The sequence below is a fragment of the Chenopodium quinoa genome, unplaced genomic scaffold (assembly GCF_001683475.1).
Source record: "Chenopodium quinoa cultivar QQ74 unplaced genomic scaffold, ASM168347v1, whole genome shotgun sequence".
NCBI classification, from domain to species: domain Eukaryota; kingdom Viridiplantae; phylum Streptophyta; class Magnoliopsida; order Caryophyllales; family Amaranthaceae; genus Chenopodium; species Chenopodium quinoa.
Window position 1 is genome coordinate 3,163,234 of NW_018742616.1, and position 25,708 is coordinate 3,188,941.

A 25,708-nucleotide genomic window follows, 5' to 3' on the forward strand; every position below is an offset into this window, starting at 1 on the left:
CCCTAATTTTAAAAGAGAATTGAGCATACCTGATTGCGAATTCAGCTTCTGCAGTTCTTGGGGATTCGTCTTCAAATACCCTAAGCATCATGGAGTTTATGTATATCTTTTCTAAAATCATCATTGAATGAACTCAGAGCTACCGCGATAATATCACCTGAAAAAAACAAAAGCAGGCTTTCCAATTGGCACTTGTAAATGGATATCACTTCAAAGGATCCTACATAAGCTGTAAATTCCAAAACGCATAAAAACGATGCTTATCGAAGATTCGAAGGTAAACGTGGAATAAGTATGACCATTGAATCTTCAGCTTAAACTCTCACAACAGGCAAATTATTATTCACACCTGACACCAAGGAACACCCTTGCTATTTATATTGTGGAAACAATTTAAGAGGAAATAATAGTGTTGTTACCAAGTGCACCTAAACAATGCTGCTAACCCAAGGTTTTTTAATGTTCATTTATTAATATGAAGTATAAGCATATATAGTGTAACCAGTTCTTATAGACCAATTATAAGTCCCCCACCCCTTCTACTTCCTAAAAATTATGCTCAAAATATTGGTTGAAGATACAAAACCGACCACTGAACAGACTAAAGCGAGCATATCTGCAGAAAGGAAGGAAGAGAGCGTTTTGATCTACATCATTGCTCAAAAAAAAAAAAAATAGAATAAAATAAAATAAAAACCCTATATGTAACTCCCCCTAGTTCCGAAATTAACATTACCCTTCACATTTACGGCCAAAATCAATTCCATACGGGACTAGCTTTACATTTCAGCGCTTCAAGGCATAGTCAATAACTGCTTCGTTCTGCACAATTCTATAATTAGTATAGAGTCAAAGTACTTCCATATTTTCTGAATTTTATGATGGTGGATGGGTGGGTGGGTTGGGGTGACACTTGTCTCTGTTACAAACCTCCATAACCATGATAGAGCATGTTGAATACACAACAAATCCTCCAATTTTGGAATTTGCATCAACCAAATCAATAGCAGCCAGTAGTAGTTGTTGCAGACACTGTTGAGCACATCAGTGTAAAAACAAAAAAAAGATTAAGAACATTAAATTCTTCCCTAATGGCATACAGTAACATAACTCATAGCAAAAAAACCGCATCCCCAAATGAATATAGCAAAAGATGCTTAAAGATGCATTTAGCCCTAATTCTAAATAATTTCATTTGCTTTGACTATTATCTATAATATGCAATGACATTTTTATGAAGGTGCTATTTTTTTTAAGTTACATTTTTCATACTCTATCTGGCATACATAAATTCTTTCTTTACATACAAAATCACAATTACAAACCTTCTGTAAATGTGCACACTTTTGGATTTCTTCAAAGCTTTTGGTCAATTTTACAGACTCATCTTTGGATATCACCTAGATGGACAAGGAAATAATATATTGATACCAAAAAATCTAAATAAAATTATGACAGTTTGAATTAGTCCATTTTCTTATAAGGCCAAAGATTGGCAAACCTTCAGCTCCTCAAATAGGGACATAGATTACAATTGATTTGAATTTTTAAAAAAATGTATGGGTCTTAAATCATTCTAAGTGTGGATGTATGTCCTATATATAGATTGGTAGTTGTCAAATAAACTTGTGCCAGTAAAGAGCACCAGACAGGAGAATATATCAAAGGGATATAGGAAATAAAAACAACCAGGGTCCGGGGAGATAGGTGTACACATTGTAATTGAACGAGCATATACACAATATAAAAATTATAAAGAGTAGCTAGCAAGGGTTATTGGGGCCAGCCTACACCACTAATTAAGTACATTGTATTGATACAAATACATTAGAGAGGGTGGGTGTTTTTCAAGCAATACATAGAATTGTTTCAATGCGATGATAAAAATATTACCATTAAGACTTATAAGCAAAAAGTAAGCTTTACTTACCCCTGTACCGCTGCAAGGGGCATCCAATAGCACTCTATCACATGAATTCATTCCTAGCACTTGTGGGAGCTAAATGCAAGAAATCCAAGATAAAAAGGTCAAATCAAAATAAGTAATTGATATAGTCTTAAAAAAAACAATTAAGCCAATGACTATAAAATCTACTAATACAGTTAGAATTTAACAAATCCACATGTTTCTAACTCATTTACAATAGAGTTGACCAAAGCAAAATATAAAACTCATCAATATTATATATGCTAAACTCTCCATATACTCATATAGTTATTGATTTTCATTCCACATATTGTGTATATGACTAAATAATTACATAAGCAACTAAGTTTGAAACAGGTTTGAAGTAGTAGCTGCACTAGATTGTCAAATAATTAAGATCCAAATTAGAATTTCTAATAGTTTGTTTGCTTACTAAACTAGTCCCAAGCTTGGTTTTCTATTTAAAATGGAGTATATAAAGATCTCTTTTACTCTTGGAATGCAAACATTTAAAATTTAGGTTTATTTTTCACAAAATTAATATTCACATATATATAAATCAATGCTTGTTTTCATTTTAATTTTTAAAGCGCAATAATTATCTTATACTTATACATGTTTTCTCTCGGATTTTTTTATGCAATCATTAATTAGGCTAATTTGTGGGGGGGGGGCATACGGGCTAGACTTCCATCATACTATGAACATAATATGAGCAGTTTTTTGAAATTGTCAATATAATCGAATAATCAGATTCAAAAGATCTTTCCGTCTTACACAATTTCATAGAATTGTTTTGTCATTTCAATTTCATTTATGAATCATTCATTCGCTAGAAAATAAAAAATTATTAAATATTTATATAGACTAGTTTATTCATTAAAAATGAATTGAATATTAATAATTAATCTAATACAAATATAGAACTTTCTGTTTGGGTCCAATTTACTTTAATTGGGCCGGTCCATAAATGATTAATTACAAAGCCCAAGGCTAAGGTTCAACTCTCCAAACGGTGTCAAGTCAGTTAAGGCCCAGTCAACGTAGCAAGCCCACTTGATTTACGGCCCACTTATCTATTGAGAAAAGGTATAAAAACCTTCAATCCTCTCTCTACACATATACACATTAAGCCTCAAGCAATTAATATTCTTGCATTGCTTTCTCTCTCTAAACACTGTACTGATTTCGGCATCGGAGGGGCTTTTCTCGGCAACACCCTAAGGCCAGTTCACGTGTGTCTGTTGTGCAAGAAACCCTCGGCCCAGTCATCACTTGGACCGAGATCAGTCTTCAGCCCGCAGAAAAGGACCTTGCCGAAGGTCCCATTGTTTTTACCCGAAACAATTTGGCGTCGTCTGTGGGGAGGACATTCAAAAGTAAGCCAAAAATCAACCAATCTTAGCAAAAAAGACTAAGAATGGTAAGAGTGCCAAGAGTACTAAAAAGAACGACCCTTCCTCTTCTAGGAAAGGTCCGATTCCGGTGAGGAGGAATCCACTTGCTCCACCGTCAGTGATAAAGAAGAAAGCAAATGGCACCTGGAGAATACGCGTCGACTTCACGGACCTAAATAGGGCCTGCGCAAAAGAGTTGTATCCCTTGCCAAAGATTGATCAACTAGTCGACTCGAAAAGTGGGCATGCCCTACTTAGCTTCATGGACGCATTCTCGGGGTATCATCAGATCTTCATGCACCTCGACGACCAAGCAAAAACGGCCTTCGTTACGAACGTCGGGATGTGTATAATTACAAAATGATGTCTTTCAGGTTGAAAAATGCGAGGGCAACGTGTCAAAGACTGGTTGATCAGGTCTTCACCGAGCAAAAAGGTTGCAACATGGAAGTCTATGCTAACGACTCAATAGTCTAAAGCAAAGAGGACAAAGACCATGTCGCAGATCTGGCCGAGACCTTCACCGCCCTAAGGAAAATCCGAAGAAGTGTGTCTTCGGCGTGAAGTCAGACAAGTTTCTCGGTTTTATGGTCAGCAAGAGGGGGATTGATGTCAATCCCGCCAAAGTGCAGGCGGCGCTCGATCTTCCCAAGCCGAAAACAATGAGGGACGTCTAGCGTCTCACCGGGGACAAATTCCACTTGAGAGGCTTGACCCATAAAGTGAACCATGCTGAAATTTGAGCACCACAATCTCCAATGCCGAACTTTACGTTCACAGCCGAAGATTGTCGGGGGTGGCATACCCCCATGATGACCCGCTGGTGATCGTCACATGGATCGCAAACCACAACGTTTGGCGAACTCTCGTCCACTGCGGAAGTGGTACGAATATCCTCTTCTGAGAGGCTTACGACCAGCTGAAGTTTATGACCAAGCACCTGACTCCGGTACCCTACCCGGTATCTGGATTCCATATGTCTGCAATATATCCAGATCGGAAAATTACCCTTCCCGTCACCATCGGTCGCAACAAAGCAGCCCGGAATCTAATGGCCGAGTTTCTCGTCATGGATGTTCCATCTGTACATAACGTGATTATGGGGAGACCCATGATTCACGAAATTCAAGGAATAGTCTCTACGTACTATCAAACGATGATATACGTTTCGGATGAGGGCTACTCCAAAAGAATCCAGGGCAGCCAAAAGGAAGCCCAAAGATGCTACTACCTCAAGCCATCCAAAAGTCGTCGCGACGACAAGGATGATGAGGAAGAAGAAAGAGAATAAAACCGATGCACAAAGAAGCCTAAAGGCTTAAGTGCTTCAGCTTAAGGCACCCCAGCACGAGAAAGATCTTTGGGGAAAGAAAAAGCTAGTTCCTCATCTGAGCCGAAAGACTCAGACCACCGGCCGATGTCTGGGAAGCTTGCTGATATTGACAACAGATGAGATTGTGAAGAGCCTGGTGCCAAAGCAATGGAGTTGGACCAGTAGACTGAGTCAATAGAGTTGATTGAAGGAGACCCTGAAAAATGTGTCAGCATCGGCTCGGACTCCATCCAAACGTCCGCTGTGAGCTTATCTAACTCCTTCGGGACAACAAAGATGTGTTCGCTTTCTCGGCAGCAGACATGCCTGAGATTGATCCGAACCTCATCTTTCACAAGCCTAATGTCGACCCTACCTGTCGACTGGTTAAGAAAAAGAAGCGAAATTACTCCGCAAATAAGAACTGAGACATCGCAGCCGAAGTAAAAAAACTCCTGGACGCAGGTTTCATTGAACCCTGTCAGTATCCGGAATGGCTGGCAATGCGGTGATGGTTCAGAAGGCAAATGGCACCCGAAGAATGTGCGTCGACTTCACGGACCTAAATAGGGCTTGCCCAAAAGACTTTTATCCCTTGCCAAGGATTGATCAACTAATTGACTCGACAAGTGGGCATGCCCTACTTAGCTTCATGGACGCATTTTCGGGGTATCATTAGATCTTCATGCATCCCGACGACCGAGCAAAAACGACCTTTATTACGAACGTCGGGGTGTATAATTACAAAATGATGCCTTTGGGGTTGAAAAATGCGGGGGCAACATATCAAAGACTGGCTGATTAGGTCTTTGCCAAGCAAAAGACCGCAACATGGAAGTCTATGTTGACGATTCAATCGTCAAAAGCAAAGAGGACAAAGACCACGTTGCGGACCTGGCCGAGACCTTCGTTGCCCTAATTCGAAGAAGTGTGTCTTTGGCGTGAAGTCAGGCAAGTTTCTCGGCTTCATGGTCAGCAAGAGAGGGATTGATGCCAATCCCTCTAAAGTGCAGGTGGCGCTCGACCTTCCGGAGCCGAAAACAAAGAGGGACGTCCAGCGTCTCACCGGGAGAATGGTTGCATGTCCAGGTTCATCTCTAGAGCCTCGGACAAAGGGTTGTTGGGTTTCGTAGTGTCTGACACTACGCGGAATAAAACCCAGCCAAGACCCGCACACAAATTAATGTAACTAAACATGCAAATTAATTAATAATCACATAATTAATTAACTAATAGAGAGAAAAGACAATCTTACCCTCGACGCGTGCTTCGCTCCTTTAGAGCTCTTACTTGAAAGTGCTAGCTCCGCAAGTGCGTGAGCCTCCGACGGCTCACACCCTTGAGACCCGAACCGAACGGTCCCTACCCCGAAGGTTAGTCGGGGCTAGACCAAGGAACTTAGAGTATTACAATTAAGGTATTCTCTTCTTAGAGATCCCTTAAATTCACAACTCAAGTATCCTTTCCCAATCCCAAATGATGAATATTTATAGGGAAGGGAGCCTTTAATTCCAATCTCACATAAATGTGGGAGAATTAGTAAAACTGCACTTCATTCAATTTATTTTAATTCAAAGAAAATTGAAAATGCAAGTGAATCAACAAACGCCAAGTGTCAAGAGGTGAGCAAGGGATTAGGTGAGGACCACAAGGGGGGGGGGGACCATCCACCCCTTTCTCCCCAATCAACCCTTAACCAAGCTCTCACATGCACGCAAAATTTGGCACACGCATGAGTTAGCTGGCAGCCTGCCTTTATGCCTATGCTAAGGCCTTGATGTCTTTGTCAAGGCCTTGATGCCTTTGCCAAGGTCGTGACTAGCCTAGCCATGGATGCTGGAGCTGGCCTTGATACCTTTTCCAAGGTCTTGACTAGCCCAGCCATGGATGCTGGAGCTAGCGTGCGTGCAACTAGACGCACCAACCCTGCAAGCATGCTCGGCCAGCGAGCCTAGCACGCAAATGCATGCTTGGCTTGCGGCATAGCCATGCGATGTGGTTGGTGCCCTGTGCTAGCCTAGCACTCGCATGGCTAGGCCAATGTGAGACTATGGCTCAGCTAGAACTTGTCGTTTGCATGATTTCTCGTCTCGTCGAATTTTAAATTCGACTCGACTCACGGCGCTCGGTTTCGACGCTCTAAGCTCGATATCCGATGTTTTTGTTTGTAATACTCTAATGACTCATCTAATCCTACGGATTGATTTGTTGCCTTGGATTGGTTACTCGATTGGGGTGTGACCCGAAGGGTTCAGTCAAGATTAAGCTGTAATATTAATTGTACATTAATATTACTGATCGGAAGCGGCCTCCACCTAAACGTTCCGATCACTTGACCTCACTAAATAATTAGATTTCTAATAATTTCGAACCCTCTATCGGAATAATACACTTGTTGGAAGGACACAATTCCTTTCAGGGGTTACCCTTCGTCAAAGCGCTGAAACTCCTAAAAACCAAGGAGCTCATCTGGGAAGACGAGCAAAAGAAGCCTTCAAGCAGCTGTGTGAACATCTGGCTCAATTCTTGACGCTAGCACGCCAGCTGAAGAAGAAACTCTGCACTTATATGTGGCAGTTAACCCGGCCACTATGAGCGCGATTTTGCTGAGGGAAGAAGAAAAAGTCCAAAAACCGGTTTATTTCGTCAGTCACACTCTCACGGATGCCGAGACTCGCTACCCCCTACTCGAGAAAGTGGCATTTGCAGTGGTGGTAGCCGGTCGGAAGCTGAGGCCTTATTTTGACTGCCATCAAATAGTGGTCTTGACTGATCAGCCGCTGGAAAAATTCCTTTTATAAATTTCATAGGGGCCCTCCTAAGTTGCTGAGAGTTTCTCATGAATGCGTCCTTTTTGCACAAATGCAGCATTTCAAAGAACAAGATCACCAATTTTAAGAAGTCTTACATGATCTCTTTAGTTGTAAAATTTGTTGATCCTTCGCTTATCTGCAGCCATTATTTCTCGAGCCGAGTCTCAGACCTCGTCAAGAAAATCGAGGGATTCTTTCATGAGTTGTTCATTTTCCTCGGCTGCGAACAGATTCACGCACAAACTCTCTGTGCCGATTTCCATTGGAAGGACGGCTTCGGATCCATACACCAGCTCAAAAGGTGAATATCCCGTAGCCTCTTTTTCAGTCGTCCGAAGTGACCAAAGGGTTCCTAGGAGTTCCTCTATCCACTTGGACTTTTGATCTTCAACCCTTTTCTTGAGAGCATTGAGGATTTGCTTGTTTGCAACTTCGGCTTGACCATTGCTTTGCGGATGGCACACTGTTCAGTATGCCAACTTAATGCCAAACTGGTCAGTGTACCACTTCAGCGGCAAATTGTCAAATTGCCTTCCATGATCAAAGACAAAAGCCTTCGGAACCCCAAAGCGAGTGATGATATTTTGCCAGATAAATTTCTTGACAGTTTGCTCTGAGGTGTTCGAGGCTGCTTCAGCCTTGATCCATTTGCTGAAATAGTCAATGCCGACTATCAGCCATCTTTTTGGGTAGGGGGCATTAGGAAAGGGTCCCAAGATATCCAGCCCCCACTGGGCGAATGGAAGCGGATTTTGGATCGGTTGAAGATTTGGGGCTAGTTGATGGATGACTAGCGTAAATTTTTGACATTTCTCGCATTTTTTGACCAGCTCCTTAGCGCCTGAGATCATGGTAGGCCAATAATACCCTGCCTTCAATGCCTTGTGGGCTAAAGCTCTCCCCTTGATGTGGTTTCCATAAATGTTGAAGTGGATCTCCCGAAGGATGTAGTCAGTATCTGTTGGCCCCATGCATTTTAGTAGTGGGGCTGAGAAAGATTTTTTCAGCAATTCTCCTCTGAAGACGATGAACCTTGAGCCGATTCGTTTCAGTTTGGAGGCCAAGTTCCTGTCTTCGGGAAATTCTCCTCGAAGCTTGTAGGCTAGGATGGGGTCCATCCATCCCGGCTTGTGTGCGATGCAGCAAACCTCATGCGCTTCGTCCACACTTCTTTCTCGGCGCACCTCCACATAAACAGATCGATTCAGCTCAGTTAGAGTTGAACTTGCAAGTTTGAAGAGGGCATCGACTTGTGCGTTCTGACCCCTTGGGATCATCTCGACTTCAAAAGTTCTCAGTTTCGCAATAACTGTTTTGATCATTTTGAGATAAGCTATCATTGAGGGTTCTTTGGCCTCATATTCGCCTCGGATCTGATTCACGACGAGCTGAGAGTATGTCTTTAGACAGACATGCTCGGCTTCTAATGATATGCACAGCTCTAAGCCCGCGATTTCTGCTTCATATTCAGCTTCGTTGTTCGAAGCTTTGAATGAGAATTTCAGTGCATACTCAAAGGACTTACTTTCGGGCGAGGTTATTACTACCCCTGCCCCCGAACCATTTACGGTGGAGGATCCATCCGTGAAAACAGTCCAAAATTTCTTTTCCTCGTCTAGTGTCTCCTGGTAAGAACACTCGGCTAGGAAGTCCGCTAGGGCTTGGGCGTTGATGGTTGTTCTTGGCAGGTAACTGATAGCTCGAAGGCCCACTTTGCTAGTCTACCGGATTTTTCAACTTTGTCGAGTACTTTTTCCAGCGGTTGATCAGTCAAGATCACTATTTGATGGTAGTCGAAATAGGGCCTCAGCTTCGGACATGCTACCACCACTGCATATGCCACTTTCTCGAGTAGGGGGTAGCGATTCTCGACATCCGTCAGAGTGTGACTGACGAAGTAGACCGGTTGTTGGACTTTTTCTTTTTTCCTCAGCAAAACCGCGCTTATAGTGGCCGGGCTGACTGTCACATATAAGTACAGAGTTTCTCCTTATGCTGGGCGTGCCAGCGTCAGGAGTTGAGCCAGTTGTTCATGCAGCTGCTTGAAGGCATCTTTTTGCTCGTCTTCCCAGATGAGATCCTTGGATTTTTGGAGTTTCAGTGCTTTGAAGAAGGGTAACCCCTTGTCCAAGGCTCTAGAGATGAACCTGGATAAGGCCTGGTGAGACGCTAGACGTCCCTCATTGTTTTCGGCTCGGGAAGATCGAGCGCCGCCTGCACTTTGGCGGGATTGACATCAATCCCCCTCTTGCTGACCATAAAGCCGAGAAACTTTTCTGACTTCACGCCCAAGACACACTTCTTCGGATTTAGCTTCATTTGGTGTTTCCTTAGGGCGGTGAAGGTCTCGGCCAGATCCGCGACATGGTCTTTGTCCTCTTTGCTTTTGACTATTGAGTCGTCAACATAGACTTCCATGTTGCAACCTTTTTGCTCGGTGAAGACCTGATCAACCAGTCTTTGATATGTTGCCCCCGCATTTTTCAACGTGAAAGACATCATTTTGTAATCATACACATCCCGGCGTTCGTAACGAAGGCCGTTTTTGCTTGGTCGTCGAGGTGCATGAAGATCTGATGATACCCCGAGAATGCGTCCATGAAGCTAAGTAGGGCATGCCCACTTGTCGAGTCGACTAGTTGATCAATCTTTGGCAAGGGATACAACTCTTTTGCGCAGGCCCTATTTAGGTCCGTGAAGTCGACGCGTATTCTCCAGGTGCCATTTGCTTTCTTCTTTATCACTGACGGTGGAGCAAGTGGATTCCTCCTCACCGGAATCGGACCTTTCCTAGAAGAGGAAGGGTCGTTCTTTTTAGTACTCTTGGCACTCTTACCATTCTTAGTCATTTTTGCTAAGATTGGTTGATTTTTGGCTTACTTTTGAATGTCCTCCCCACAGACGACGCCAAATTGTTTCGGGTAAAAACAATGGGACCTTCGTCAAGGTCCTTTTCTGCGGGCTGAAGACTGATCTCGGTCCAAGTGATGACTGGGCCGAGGGTTTCCTGCACAACAGACACACGTGAACTGGCCTTAGGGTGTTGCCGAGAAAAGCCCCTCCGATGCCGAAGTCAGTACAGTGTTTAGAGAGAGAAAGCAATGCAAGAATATTAATTGCTTGAGGCTTAATGTGTATATGTGTAGAGAGAGGATTGAAGGTTTTTATACCTTTTCTCAATAGATAAGTGGGCCGTAAATCAAGTGGGCTTGCTACGTTGACTGGGCCTTAACTGACTTGACACCGTTTGGAGAGTTGAACCTTAGCCTTGGGCTTTGTAATTAATCATTTATGGACCGGCCCAATTAAAGTAAATTGGACCCAAACAGAAAGTTCTATATTTGTATTAGATTAATTATTAATATTCAATTCATTTTTAATGAATAAACTAGTCTATATAAATATTTAATAATTTTTTATTTTCTAGCGAATGAATGATTCATAAATGAAATTGAAATGACAAAACAATTCTATGAAATTGTGTAAGACGGAAAGATCTTTTGAATCTGATTATTCGATTATATTGACAATTTCAAAAAACTGCTCATATTATGTTCATAGTATGATGGAAGTCTAGCCCGTATGCCCCCCCCCCCTACCCCACAAATTAGCCTAATTAATGATTGCATAAAAAAATCCGAGAGAAAACATGTATAAGTATAAGATAATTATTGTGCTTTAAAAATTAAAATGAAAACAAGCATTGATTTATATATATGTGAATATTAATTTTGTGAAAAATAAACCTAAATTTTAAATGTTTGCATTCCAAGAGTAAAAGAGATCTTTATATACTCCATTTTAAATAGAAAACCAAGCTTGGGACTAGTTTAGTAAGCAAACAAACTATTAGCAATTCTAATTTGGATCTTAATTATTTGACAATCTAGTGCAGCTACTACTTCAAACCTGTTTCAAACTTAGTTGCTTATGTAATTATTTAGTCATATACACAATATGTGGAATGAAAATCAATAACTATATGAGTATATGGAGAGTTTAGCATATATAATATTGATGAGTTTTATATTTTTCTTTGGTCAACTCTATTGTAAATGAGTTAGAAACATGTGGATTTGTTAAATTCTAACTGTATTAGTAGATTTTATAGTCCTTGGCTTAATTGTTTTTTTTTTAAGACTATATCAATTACTTATTTTGATTTGACCTTTTTATCTTGGATTTCTTGCATTTAGCTCCCACAAGTGCTAGGAATGAATTCATGTGATAGAGTGCTATTGGATGCCCCTTGCAGCGGTACAGGGGTAAGTAAAGCTTACTTTTTGCTTATAAGTCTTAATGGTAATCTTTTTATCATCGCATTGAAACAATTCTATGTATTGCTTGAAAAACACCCACCCTCTCTAATATATTTGTATCAATACAATGTACTTAATTAGTGGTGTAGGCTGGCCCCAATAACCCTTGCTAGCTACTCTTTATAATTTTTATATTGTGTATATGCTCGTTCAATTACAATGTGTACACCTATCTCCCCGGACCCTGGTTGTTTTTATTTCCTATATCCCTTTGATATATTCTCCTGTCTGGTGCTCTTTACTGGCACAAGTTTATTTGACAACTACCAATCTATATATAGGACATACATCCACACTTAGAATGATTTAAGACCCATACATTTTTTTAAAAATTCAAATCAATTGTAATCTATGTCCCTATTTGAGGAGCTGAAGGTTTGCCAATCTTTGGCCTTATAAGAAAATGGACTAATTCAAACTGTCATAATTTTATTTAGATTTTTTGGTATCAATATATTATTTCCTTGTCCATATAGGTGATATCCAAAGATGAGTCTGTAAAATTGACCAAAAGCTTTGAAGAAATCCAAAAGTGTGCACATTTACAGAAGGTTTGTAATTGTGATTTTGTATGTAAAGAAAGAATTTATGTATGCCAGATAGAGTATGAAAAATGTAACTTAAAAAAAAATAGCACCTTCATAAAAATGTCATTGCATATTATAAATAATAGTCAAAGCAAATGAAATTATTTAGAATTAGGGCTAAATGCATCTTTAAGCATCTTTTGCTATATTCATTTGGGGATGGGGTTTTTTTGCTATGAGTTATGTTACTGTATGCCATTAGGGAAGAATTTAATGTTCTTAATCTTTTTTTTTGTTTTTACACTGATGTGCTCAACAGTGTCTGCAACAACTACTACTGGCTGCTATTGATTTGGTTGATGCAAATTCCAAAATTGGAGGATTTGTTGTGTATTCAACATGCTCTATCATGGTTATGGAGGTTTGTAACAGAGACAAGTGTCACCCCAACCCTCCCACCCATCCACCATCATAAAATTCAGAAAATATGGAAGTACTTTGACTCTATACTAATTATAGAATTGTGCAGAACGAAGCAGTTATTGACTATGCCTTGAAGCGCTGAAATGTAAAGCTAGTCCCGTATGGAATTGATTTTGGCCGTAAATGTGAAGGGTAATGTTAATTTCGGAACTAGGGGGAGTTACATATAGGGTTTTTATTTTATTTTATTCTATTTTTTTTTTGTTTTGAGCAATGATGTAGATCAAAACGCTCTCTTCCTTCCTTTCTGCAGATATGCTCGCTTTAGACAATACCGGTTTCATCCATTGTTGAAATTGACAAGGCACTTCTACCAAACGTTCACGAATTGAATGGGTTTTTTTGTGGCGAAGGTAGACCTTCCTTCTGAACATAATTTAAGCTAACCATAAATGTTTAGTTTTCCTTCACTCTCATTAAGTTTTCCTCCAAAGTTATAGTAAAGACCCTAAAAACTTTTGCACTTTGATAAAGCTATAGTAAAGACCTTGTTGTAGTTGCTGATAGCAAACATGTGCTAATATGCAATCTTCATTTTACAAAATAAATGTGGATTCGTGATGTTGAAATGTGGCTTCACTTCTTTGATAATGTTTCACCTTATGCAGCTCAAGAAAATTGACAACACGCAGCCCAGACAAAGTTCCTTTGAGGTGCCTGAAACTGTAGAGCAGGATGTCATTTTCAAGGACACTGAGGAAACTGGTGAAGAGAAAACAAAGAAACGCAAGAGGATTAGTGGTAAGGCACAAGAGAAGCAGCCCCCACAGAACAGAAAACTACACCAGAGGAAGGAACTTGTAAGATAGTTTTATGAAGTTCAGACAATCTTTTAATTTTTTTTTCAATTATTCACACTAAAAAATGTTCTACCATTTGTTGTGTACAACCTTCATGTGATACACTAATATGGAATTTCAAGGAAAAGATTTTTAAATGGTTTTGAATACATTTTCAAAGCAGCAATTATTTTCTAGTAGAGGAAAACACTTGTAGAAATTTGAGCGAGGTGTGTTAAATGGCGCCTGCATGTTACTAATGCTTGCATATTGCTTACTAACGCCTGTGAATAATGAGTGATTGACGAAAATACCTTAACCCCCATTCCTTCCTTTACTCATCCCTGAATTCTTTCTTCAATCCTAATTCTTTTTATACAACGTTAAACCATGAGACAATTCATCTTACCTTATACATAGTTTTCCTTAGATACAATGGACAAAGTTTTAAAGATGTATAAATATCAACATATGTATCTGCATTTGGCCACCAGACAATGATAAAATCCAAGTAAATACAATCCATCCCATGGGCAAAAAATCAAACATATACTTACGCCGTTGACTTTGCTCAGGCGCTAATAACACACTTTAGTTATTAGAATATGAGAGTTTTACTCTCTTTATAATATAGAGAGTGGGCTAAAGGGGTGTGGCCCTTGGGCTACCCACATTTTGTGGAGAGGGAGGACCTATATGGTAAACCATATATCACACACACGCGCGCCGAACTGAACCGAGCCGAGCCGGGCTGGGCTGGGTCGGGTTTGGGTTTGGGTTATTAAACAAACTTAATTTTTGTTACCGGTTTGATTAATATTCAGTTACAAAACGTTTTACTGTTTTGGTTTAAATTTTTCCGTTACATTGCTTGATTCTCGTTGCTGTTTTACTGCTAAACGTTGCACCGTTACACTGATTTAATGCCTTGATTCTTGCTTAACGAATACACTAATTGCAGTAAACGTTGCTAATCTTTCTCCCGTTTTCATGCTTAAGCTGTTACGTATCTTTACCTATAAAAGGACGGTTCCAGCTTTGTTTTTAAAAACACGAAAAAAAAAAACAGAAAACCACTTTGCAAAATATATTTTCTCTTCCTCTCAAAACAGTCGAGCAGTTTCTTTCTGATTTTCTGGTGTTCCATTGTCCGGTGGTTCGGTGCAAAACCGCCGGTATTTTATACTTGTGAAAGACTGTTTTATCCTGGGGGCATCCGGTTTGGTACGAGCTGCTTGCACAAGTTTGAGGCAGTGCCGCGAATGTTCTAAAGAGAGCGACATAGTCCGCGACTCAGTCTTATTCTCGGTAACATTGTTCTTACTATTTTATTTGTGCAATTCCGTTTATAACAATTTTAGAACAATCGTTTCTGCCTTCGTGAACACTATGTCTACCGAAGAAATGACTATGTCTGCTGACCTTAACAAGCCCTTTCGTTTTGAGGGCGCTCACTTTAAAAGATGGAAACAGAAAATGCAATTTTTCTTAACTGTCAAAAAGGTTAATTCTGCCTTAACAGCCCCTCGGCCATTTATTCCTGATAATGCTCCTGAAGATGAATTAGCTTACTTGAATAGTGAAATCGAAACCTGGAATGAAACTGATTTCATGTGCAAAAACTATGTACTTAATGGTCTGTCTGATAACCTCTATGACTTTTATAATATGGAAAATACTGCTAAGGGTTTGTGGGATGCCCTACAAAAAAAAGTATGATACTGAAGAAGCAGGTGCCAAAAAGTATGCTGTTAGTAGGTACCTAAAATTCCAGATGACTGATGATAAGTCCGTGGAAGTGCAGTCTCACGACCTTCAGAAAATTGCCCATGAGATAATTTCCGAAGGTATGGCCCTTGATGAACAATTTCAAATTGCTGTTATTATTGACAAGCTGCCTCCTTCCTGGAAAGATTTCAAAAATAATCTCAGGCATAAGACTAAGGAATTCTCCTCAGAGAGTTTGATCACTCGGCTACGTATAGAAGAAGAATCCAGAAAACAGGATCTAAAGGAAGAGATTTTACAAATCTCTGCTAATAATGCTCCTAGGCGATCTGCTGCAGTACTTAAACCTGCTGGTAAGAATTTCAAACCTCAGAACCGGAAGAATAACTTCAATAAACCGAATGTTCAAAAGAACAATGGAAGACAACAGTCTCAACCCCCTAAGAATGGTACTGGTCAATTTCTGTGCTATCGGTGTGGAAAACCAGGCCATATGGCACGAAAGTGCAGGAACATGCCTAACCCTGTGCCTGCGCAGGCTAGCATGATTGAAGAGCCTTTTGTGGCTATGATGGGTGGTGGATAGACACTGGTGCCACACGCCATGTCTGTTATGATCGTCGGATGTTTAAAACATACACTGAAAAGACCGATGATAAGAAAGTACTGTTGGGTGATTCCCATTCCACTAACATTGCTGGTGTTGGAAATGTTGAGTTGAAGTTTACTTCTGGCAGGACTCTCATTCTGAAAGATGTGTTACACACTCCGGAAATGAGGAAGAATTTAGTTTCTGGTTTTTTGCTTAATAAGGCTGGTTTTATACAAACCATAGGTTCTGATTTGTTTACTTTAACTAAGAATGGAATATTTGTAGGAAAAAGATATGCTACTGATGGCATGTTTAAACTGAATGTTGAAGTTAATAAAATTTCTAATTCCGCTTATATGTTGTGTTCTACTATTAATGTTTGGCATACTAGACTTTGTCATGTGAACAAAAGACTCATAAAAAATATGAGCAATTTAGGCCTTATTCCAAATATCTCTCTCAATGACTTTGACAAATGTGATTCTTGTAGTCAGGCTAAGATTACAAAAACACCTCATAAATCAGTGATTAGAAACTCAGAACCATTAGACTTAATTCATTCGGATATTTGTGAACTAAATGGAACGTTGACCAGAAATGGACAACGATACTTTATCACCTTTATTTATGATTGTTCTGATTATACTTGTATTTATTTGATGAAAAATAAGAGTGATGCTTTTGAAATGTTTAAGTTGTTTATAACAGAGTTTGAGAATCAGTTTAACAAGAAAATAAAAAGATTACGAAGTGATCGTGGAACTGAGTATGATACTGATGCTTTTGTAGAATTTTATAATTCACATGGTATCATACATGAAAGGACAGCTCCTTATTCCCCAGAAATGAATGGAAAGGCTGAAAGGAAAAATAGGACCTTTACAGAATTAGTAGTTGCTATTTCCTTATATTCTCGTGCTGCTGATCATTGGTGGGGTGAAATTCTACTAACTGTTTGTTATGTCTTAAACCGTATTCCAAAGACTAAGAGTAAGGTTTCTCCCTATGAAATACTTCGTAATAAACGACCTAACATTTCTTATTTCAGAACTTGGGGTTGTCTAGCATATGTTAGGATTCCTGATCCTAAAAGAGTTAAATTAGCTAGTAGAGCTTATGAATGTGTATTCATTGGATATGCTATTAACAGTAAGGCATATAGATTCTTTGATTTAAATGCTCGTGTAATTATTGAATCTAATGATGTTGATTTTTATGAGGACAGGTTTCCTTTTAAATCTAGAAATAGTGGGGGTTCGTCCACCTCTATTATTCCTAAAGTCAGGTCTAACTCACAAGAATTGGATGCTGAACCCGAACTAAGAAAGAGCAAGCGGGCTAGAGTAGCAAAAGACTTTGGCCCAGACTTTGTAGTTCTTAATGTAGAGGAGGATCCTTCTACCCTCCAAGAAGCTCTAACCTCAGTTGATGCAGATTTATGGCAAGAAGCCGTGAACGACGAAATGGACTCACTTGAGTCTAATCGAACTTGGCATCTAACTGAGTTGCCACCAGGCTGCAAGTCAATTGGTTGCAAATGGGTCCTAAAAAGAAAGCTGAAAGTTGATGGGACCGTTGATAAGTTCAAAGCCCGTTTGGTAGCTAAAGGCTACAGACAGAGGGAGAATGTTGATTTCTTTGATACCTATTCACCTGTAACTAGAGTAACATCTATTAGAGTACTAATATCTCTTGCTTCTGTTTTTAATCTTGTAGTACATCAGATGGATGTAAAGACTGCATTCTTGAACGGTGAATTGGAAGAAGAAATCTACATGGATCAACCGGAAGGATTCGTTGTTCAAGGAAAAGAGCATCTAGTATGTAAGCTAGATAAATCTCTTTATGGTCTCAAACAAGCACCTAAACAATGGCATGAAAAATTTGATAACTTATTCATCTCACATGGTTTTAAGATAAATGGTAGTGACAAATGCATATATGTAAAATTTGAGAATGACATATGCACTATAATTTGTCTATATGTGGATGACTTGTTAATTTTTGGCTCGAACATTCATGTTGTGAATGATGTAAAGCTATTGTTGAATGCTGAGTTTGACATGAAAGACCTAGGAGAGGCTAATGTAATCCTTGGAATTAAGATTACTAGGACAGAAAATGGAGTTTCTTTGGATCAATCTCATTACATTGAGAAAATCCTAAAGAAATATGGTTACTTTGACTGTAAACCTGCTAATACACCTTATGACTCCAGTGTTAAATTATTTAAGAACACTGGTGATGCCGTAAGGCAATCTGATTATGCGAGCATCATTGGCAGCCTTCGGTATGCCACTGATTGTACTAGACCCGACATTGCCTATGTCGTGGGATTGTTAGGCAGGTTTACTAGTTGTCCTGGTAATGAGCATTGGCATGCTATTGAAAGGGTCATGAGATACCTTAAGAGGACCATGAACCTAGGGTTGCATTATGAAAGGTTTCCAGCTGTACTAGAAGGCTATAGTGATGCTGACTGGAACACCTTATCAGATGACTCTAAGGCTACTAGTGGATATATTTTTTCTATAGCCGGTGGAGCTGTATCTTGGAAGTCTAAGAAACAGACTATTTTGGCTCAGTCCACCATGGAGTCAGAAATGATAGCACTAGCTACGGCTAGTGAAGAAGTAGGTTGGTTAAGAGGCCTGCTAGGTGAAATTCCCCTATGGGAAAAGCCATTACCGGCTGTCTTGATCCATTGCGATAGTACCGCGGCTATTGCAAAAGTTCAGAACCGATATTACAACGGTAAGAGACGACAAATACGTCGTAAGCACAGCACTATGAGAGAATATCTCTCTATCGGAGCTGTTAGAGTGGATCACGTACGCACTGAGAATAACTTGGCTGATCCTTTGACGAAAGGATTAGCTAGGGAGAAAGTCCATTTTTCCTCTAAGAAAATAGGACTATTGCCATTGAAATGAACCACACATAATGGTAACCCAACCTATGAACTGGAGATCCCAAGAAATAGGTTCAAAGGGTAATAACAAGTTATGGTGTGATATGAGTTGAATATGTTCAAAAGACATAATTTCCTGAAGCGATCAAGGATGAGTTAATAGGAACTCTTAATGAAATCTATACTCCAATTTGGAGTGGAGTACCAAGCTACAGGAGTACTCTTGATAGATTCACCTATGTGAATGTGGAAGTTAGGCCGCTTCCTATGAAATGTGTGGCAGCATTTCTAGATCATTCACTACACTGGGATAGACGTGCATGGCCGAAATAGCACGGGTCTAGAACAACACCAAGAGTAGTTGTGTGTGGTACTTTGTCAGAGATAGGGTTCAAAACTTCGAGTCACCCTTGTTGAATCTGAATCGTACTCACTACGTAGAAGTTCAAGTTGAAAAACACTTCTGTTTATGCGCAACCTATATATGTATGGATTCTGCTCGAAAATGTTTTCAAAAAATTCAAGTGGGGGATTGTTGGAACAACAAGTGTGTAGTGTGTGAATTTTGTGAAAAAACTCAAAGTCCCACATTGGTGGGAAATGAGAGTTTTACTCTCTTTATAATATAGAGAGTGGGCTAAAGGGGTGTGGCCCTTGGGCTACCCACATTTTGTGGAGAGGAAGGACCTATATGGTAAACCATATATCACACACGCGCGCCGAACCGAACCGAGCCGAGCTGGGCTGGGTCGGGTTTGGGTTTGGGTTATTAAACAAACTTAATTTTTGTTACCGGTTTGATTAATATTCAGTTACAAAACGTTTTACTGTTTTGGTTTAAATTTTTCCGTTACATTGCTTGATTCTCGTTGCTGTTTTACTGCTAAACGTTGCACCGTTACACTGATTTAATGCCTTGATTCTTGCTTAACGAATACACTAATTGCAGTAAACGTTGCTAATCTTTCTCCCGTTTTCATGCTTAAGTTGTTACGTATCTTTACCTATAAAAGGACGGTTCCAGCTTTGTTTTTAAAAACACGAAAAAAAAAACAGAAAACCACTTTGCAAAATATATTTTCTCTTCCTCTCAAAACAGTCGAGCAGTTTCTTTCTGATTTTCTGGTGTTCCATTGTCCGGTGGTTCGGTGCAAAACCGCCGGTATTTTATACTTGTGAAAGACTGTTTTATCCTGGGGGCATCCGGTTTGGTACGAGCTGCTTGCACAAGTTTGAGGCAGTGCCGCGAATGTTCTAAAGAGAGCGACATAGTCCGCGACTCAGTCTTATTCTCGGTAACATTGTTCTTACTATTTTATTTGTGCAATTCCGTTTATAACAGAATATGTGGTGAAGGAGCTTGAATTGGGTTCGGGTTCAGAGGTTGGGAGGGTGGGTTTGATCTATCGAAGGATTGATGGTAATGTTAATTAGGGTTATGGTTCGCCTGAGAAAAATCGATCCTTTGCTAGTTTGAAGAGCAAAGGCTGGATTTTGATAGTTTGAAGAGCAAAGGCTGGATTTTGATAGTTTGAAAAGCAATGTGAGATGAGATATGTTGGTATCTGGTGTTTGGTAAAGGAGGAAGAAGGAAGGAGGGAGATGTTTGTTAGTGATGGAGGTTGGTAGTGAATGGTGACTTTGGTGAAAGAGATTGGAAAGAATAATGATTAAACAAGTTAGAAGGGTGGGTGTATGAAAAATAAAGGGGGCAATTATGTCATTTTACTTTTCATTTTGTCAATAATCTAACCATGGTTAAAACTTTAATAAAATTACCATTGATGTTATAATTAATTTAGCAACATTAATACAAGATTATCAATGATAATTTTTTTTTTTTTTTTTCATTCTACCAAAGAGAAAAAGAGAAATTCTCTTATAAATCTTGAATCATAAGAGAATTTCCCATGTAAAGTTTGAGACTCGAGAGTGCCGTGAGAATGCTATTTTATAGATATAGAATTTGGGCCAAGCAATGCATTTTTAGGCTTGTCTAAACCCACCCTATTTTCGGGCCAGATTGGCCCGGGTTGATGTTATCAGTCTTATCACCACGGTAGCATCTCTCATTGAGTCATTGCAATTATTCGTTCGTTCTTCATCAAAATTTTCGTTACTCCGAATTAACTTCTGGGATTACCGCCTAATTTTGTCATCAGTCATGGAACCAGGTACATTCGATTCTCTAACCCCATCTCGCTATGTTTCATTTACTCTTCCAATTTACTCTGTTTCTTGCCCAATTGACTATTTTCATACCAAAAACCTTCAAATTTCTGTTCTTGATTCACCTTTACAACCCATTAATTCCCCCCAAATTGCAGCTATGTTAGTCCCAAAACACCGCGAAAATGATTGGATTTTCGCCACAGAATCTGGGCATCTCCAGCTTTTATTGGGTTCTCCTGGAATCTCCAGGTTAATTTTAATTGGTAGTGCTTCTAATGGTGAGATTAGTGTTGGTAATTTGTATAAAAGTTCAATTGAAAATTGCCCAATTTATAGGGAGAAATTGGAGAGAAGTTTATACCCTTTATTGATGGCTTTATTACCCAAGGAAATTGCTCAACTGGGAAATGTTGAAGTACCCTTTTTGAGTTATGAGGATAGTGTAATTAGTAGTGTTGTATTAGAGAGGAGCACTGGGTCTTGTGTTGGGGAAATGCTGGTTGAAGATGTCGAAATCGAGGGTTCTAGGAGGGAATTTAGGAGAAGGTTGAGGTTTAAGAGAATGCCCAATTTGATACAGACTGAAATCAGTGTAGTGCCAAATAATGGAGTTGATGATACTGGATTGAATTCTTTATGTATTGAAGAGGCGGAGTTTTGTCTGGATTTAGGGGTGTTGGTGCATCCTTACTTGGCACCGATGGTGGCCGGTCTGTCCTTGATCAGTGGGTATTTACAGGAGTGTTTTGAATCTAAGGTTAGGCCAAGAGGGCTTTGCATTGGCGTTGGAGGTGGGGCATTGCTTAGTTTCCTATCATTGCAATTAGGTTTTGAGGTTGTTGGTATTGAGATGGATGAAGCGGTTTTGAGGATCGCAAAGCAATATTTTGGGCTACAATCTGGTAATAGTATTCAGCTTTGTCTAGGAGACGGGATCGAAATATTAAAGAAGGTAGCATTGTTTGACTGTGATAATGCATTAAGTCCTTCGGTTGCCAATAACGCAGGAGAGGAACATTGTAAGGATTATTTTGAGTTATTTGGCCCTAAATTTCTTGTTATCATGGTTGATCTGGATTCTAGTGATTCTAAAATGGGTATCAGCGCCCCTGCATTGGAGTTTTTGCAAAAAGATGTACTTCTAGCGGCCAAGACGTCTCTTTCTGAGCATGGAATTCTAGTTTTGAATGTAATTCCTCCAAATGGGTCATTCTATGATATGCTGATACATGAATTGCAAGGAGTATATGTGGATTTGCATGAAATAGATTGTGGGAATGGAGAGAATTTTGTTCTTATAGCCTCAAAGACATCTGTCACTTGTAGTAACAGTGTTTCTGAAAATGCATTTCTGAGAAAGCTGAAGTCTGTTATTTCAGGAACATTTGTGGATTTTATCAGGAAAATGTGAAGTTAATGATCCATTCTTGTTGTGGGATTCTGATTTCAAGGTGCTATGATTTGATTGAGAACACTCCTGTAGATTTTGTCATGCTGTTAATGGTTGCATTTCTTGGTTTCTATTGGGAAGTTTGGAAAGCAGAATGCTATATGTAAGCTATGTCCTATGTGTAACAAGTGATATTTTGAGCATGTGAACTGAGTTAAAGGGATGAACAAAAAGAAGTAATGTCTTTAACTTGTTATAGGCCCTGATTTTAACTGAAACCAAGAGTTTGAGAATTTTGTGAGGTAACTTCATTCTTATCATTTTCTTTTCTAAACATGTCTATATGCCAAAGAATGTGGTACTCCGTATTATATTACATATATGCTTTTAAGATGTCTTTCTTTTAATCTGCTTTGCGTGGGTATGCTGATGCTTGCTTCTTGTCATTTATATGTATTTTCAATTGTTCTGATTGCAAGTATTTTTGTTCCAAAAGTGAAGTCTGTTACTTCGAAAGTAGTCATGCATTCTGTCATGAAATCATGAAGTCTATTCAGTGAATGTGAATGTTTGTCCGGTCTACCTGACTTCTAAGTCGCCTTTTGCCTTAGTGCTCGATCGTAAGCCTTTTCAAAAGATGTTGGGAAGTTTTATTTCCAAATCTTGCACACTTGATTTTGGTACAAAAATTAAGAATTACGGATACAGTGAGCAAAATGAAGAGAAAGTATGGGTTGGAGAAGAAAAAAGGTGGTTGGAGAGAAAAAACTAAGAAATAATTCGAGACTATAAAAAAAGTAGCGTGAACTTGCAGAGAATAATTTGGGATGAAGTTGTTATTGGACTAATTTGTAAAGTCTATATACCTAGGGTGATCTAGATAAGTAACTTTCTCTATTTTGTAAGTAGTACTTAATGTTATTTTTTATTGATCAATTGACCATAGTTTTCTACTCCATACTTCCCACAGAATTTGTATATTTTGTGAGTAATGAATATTATATCTATTTTTAGGCAAGTGATGAGGAAAGGGAGGTTGCATTTTATTGTGTCAAGTCATATTTGGGACATATTTTAGTAGGATGGTCTTCAGTTGAGTCAGGCCAAGTACCATGACATCTATATTTAAGCTTTTTTAAGTTAGCTGACTCAAAACAGTTGTTCAAGCTTGAGTTAATTCTGATTTTTATCCTTCATTGCTTGGATTCTTTTCTTAGTCTGTTCAGTGGTCGGTTTTGTATCTTCAACCAATATTTTGAGCATAATTTTTAGGAAGTAGAAGGGGTGGGGGACTTATAATTGGTCTATAAGAACTGGTTACACTATATATGCTTATACTTCATATTAATAAATGAACATTAAAAAACCTTGGGTTAGCAGCATTGTTTAGGTGCACTTGGTAACAACACTATTATTTCCTCTTAAATTGTTTCCACAATATAAATAGCAAGGGTGTTCCTTGGTGTCAGGTGTGAATAATAATTTGCCTGTTGTGAGAGTTTAAGCTGAAGATTCAATGGTCATACTTATTCCACGTTTACCTTCGAATCTTCGATAAGCATCGTTTTTATGCGTTTTGGAATTTACAGCATTATGTAGGATCCTTTGAAGTGATATCCATTTACAAGTGCCAATTGGAAAGCCTGCTTTTGTTTTTTTCAGGTGATATTATCGCGGTAGCTCTGAGTTCATTCAATGATGATTTTAGAAAAGATGTACATAAACTCCATGATGCTTAGGGTATTTGAAGACGAATCCCCAAGAACTGCAGAAGCTGAATTCGCAATCAGGTATGCTAAATTCTCTTTTAAAATTAGGGTTCTTCGCACATTATAATTGGGGGAAATTGGGGGATTTTTGAATTAGGGTTCTTGTTCTTCGCACAAATTATTTGGGGTATTCCCACAATAAGGGTACCTGCTACTAATGAATTGGGGTTTTTATGAAATTTGGATAATTTTGAGTTAACATTTGTGAAATTGTGTTTAAAAATTGTTTATTTATGTATTGTTATGATTGATTGGATCATGTTGTAAGCTAGTTCTGTTTTTTGTTGTTGGAATTCTTCTCGTAGAAATGGATGAGGATAAGGTGATTTTGAGATTTAAGTACTTGAGTTTTGTTGTAGACATTGAAGTAGAAGTAGGAAAAAGTAACTTGATGGATACTGCAATAGAATTTGAAGATCGGCTTCATGAAATGGAAGATCCAGTAGAAGGTCAGTAGACCTCTTGTACCCCACATTTCAGTATGTTTATAAAGGGAAATATTAGGCTTTAGAAGATGATGGTGACATGCTCAAGATGTTTAGGAGGTTCCCGATTCTGGACATGTTTACCATATATGTTGGCACCACTGATGATCCTGGTTTCTTGAATGACTTAATCTTGGAGTATAAGATGAAACAAAATGAGACATGGCCACCACATGGTTATCCTCATTTTGAAGGTCAACCACCATAGTGACTAGGTGTGCTCGAGTAAGATGTGTATAACAACTTGTTCAATGGAAGTGGTTGGTTGAATTGATATGTTTTATGCTAATTGCAAGTTGGAAGATGTCCTAGAATAATTTATCTCCCACCAACCAAAAGAAATGTAATCGTGGATTGCTTCTTGCAAGGTTGACATCTTGGACCAGGCACAGAGAGGAAATTTAGGGCTTGCAAATTCTATGACCCTAACACTGAAACTAGGGGGTGCAAGTGTTTTGAATGGGTTGACATAGATGATGGAAGTGATTGGTAGAGAGATGTGATCAACCAACTTTTGCTTGACAAGAAATTGATGAAAGCTGAATGAGGTTGACACTTTGAAACTGAAATGCAAAGCTCTAAGTGGTGGCAGGAAGAAGATGATCAGCAGCAGTGGCAATTCTCATAGCAAGCTCATGGTTTTTTCAGTTGTTTTGTGTTTAGATCTTTTGGTTTTAGGTTGTCTTGTACTCAATAAACTGGTTTAAGGGGGAAGTGGAGTGAAGGCAGGGCTGATTGTAATGCTAAACTAAGTAGTTAGTTGTCAATGAAATAAACAAGTTATTTTGGTACATCTATTTTGTCCAAATTTGTGATTGCTTTGACTTTCATAATTCCAGCATATTGATAAAACAACAACTTTTTTTTTTTTTTAAAAAAAAGACAGCAAACTTATGTGAAGGTAATAATACTGATATTTCATTCAATAGTGCTATTGTTGTTCCTGTTATTGTAGAGCTGCACCTGGCGGGAAGTCCACTTATATTGCAGCTCTCATGAAAAATACTGGTATGGTTGTGTATCTTTTCTCACTGATATGGTTTCAGCTTATCTTTATTTATGTAAGATTGCTTAATCCATTTACTACCAAGTCTATTAAGGAGT

General features: G+C 39.0%; 1 protein-coding gene and 1 pseudogene across 5 annotated transcripts; one reads left to right on the top strand and one right to left on the bottom strand.

Moving 5' to 3' along the window:
• Nucleotides 1-242: 242 nt before the first annotated feature.
• The window catches only part of LOC110721327, a 29,391-nt pseudogene continuing 3,925 nt past the window's right edge, over nt 243-25,708 (bottom strand).
• LOC110721647 (methyltransferase-like protein 13) lies at nt 19,511-25,635 on the top strand. Of its 5 annotated transcripts, none has more exons than XM_021900846.1 (3): nt 19,511-20,962; nt 21,116-22,652; nt 24,013-25,526. In XM_021900846.1, the coding sequence occupies exons 1-2, from the start codon at nt 20,953-20,955 to the stop codon at nt 22,369-22,371; spliced, it is 1,266 nt and encodes a 421-aa protein (XP_021756538.1). In that variant the 5' UTR covers nt 19,511-20,952; the 3' UTR covers nt 22,372-22,652; nt 24,013-25,526. The 5 variants fall into 5 exon arrangements, with proteins under 5 accessions (XP_021756538.1, XP_021756535.1, XP_021756537.1 ...); XM_021900843.1 differs by having other exon boundaries at nt 19,511-22,652; nt 24,013-24,140; nt 24,425-25,525; XM_021900845.1 differs by having other exon boundaries at nt 19,511-22,652; nt 24,013-24,140; nt 24,973-25,524.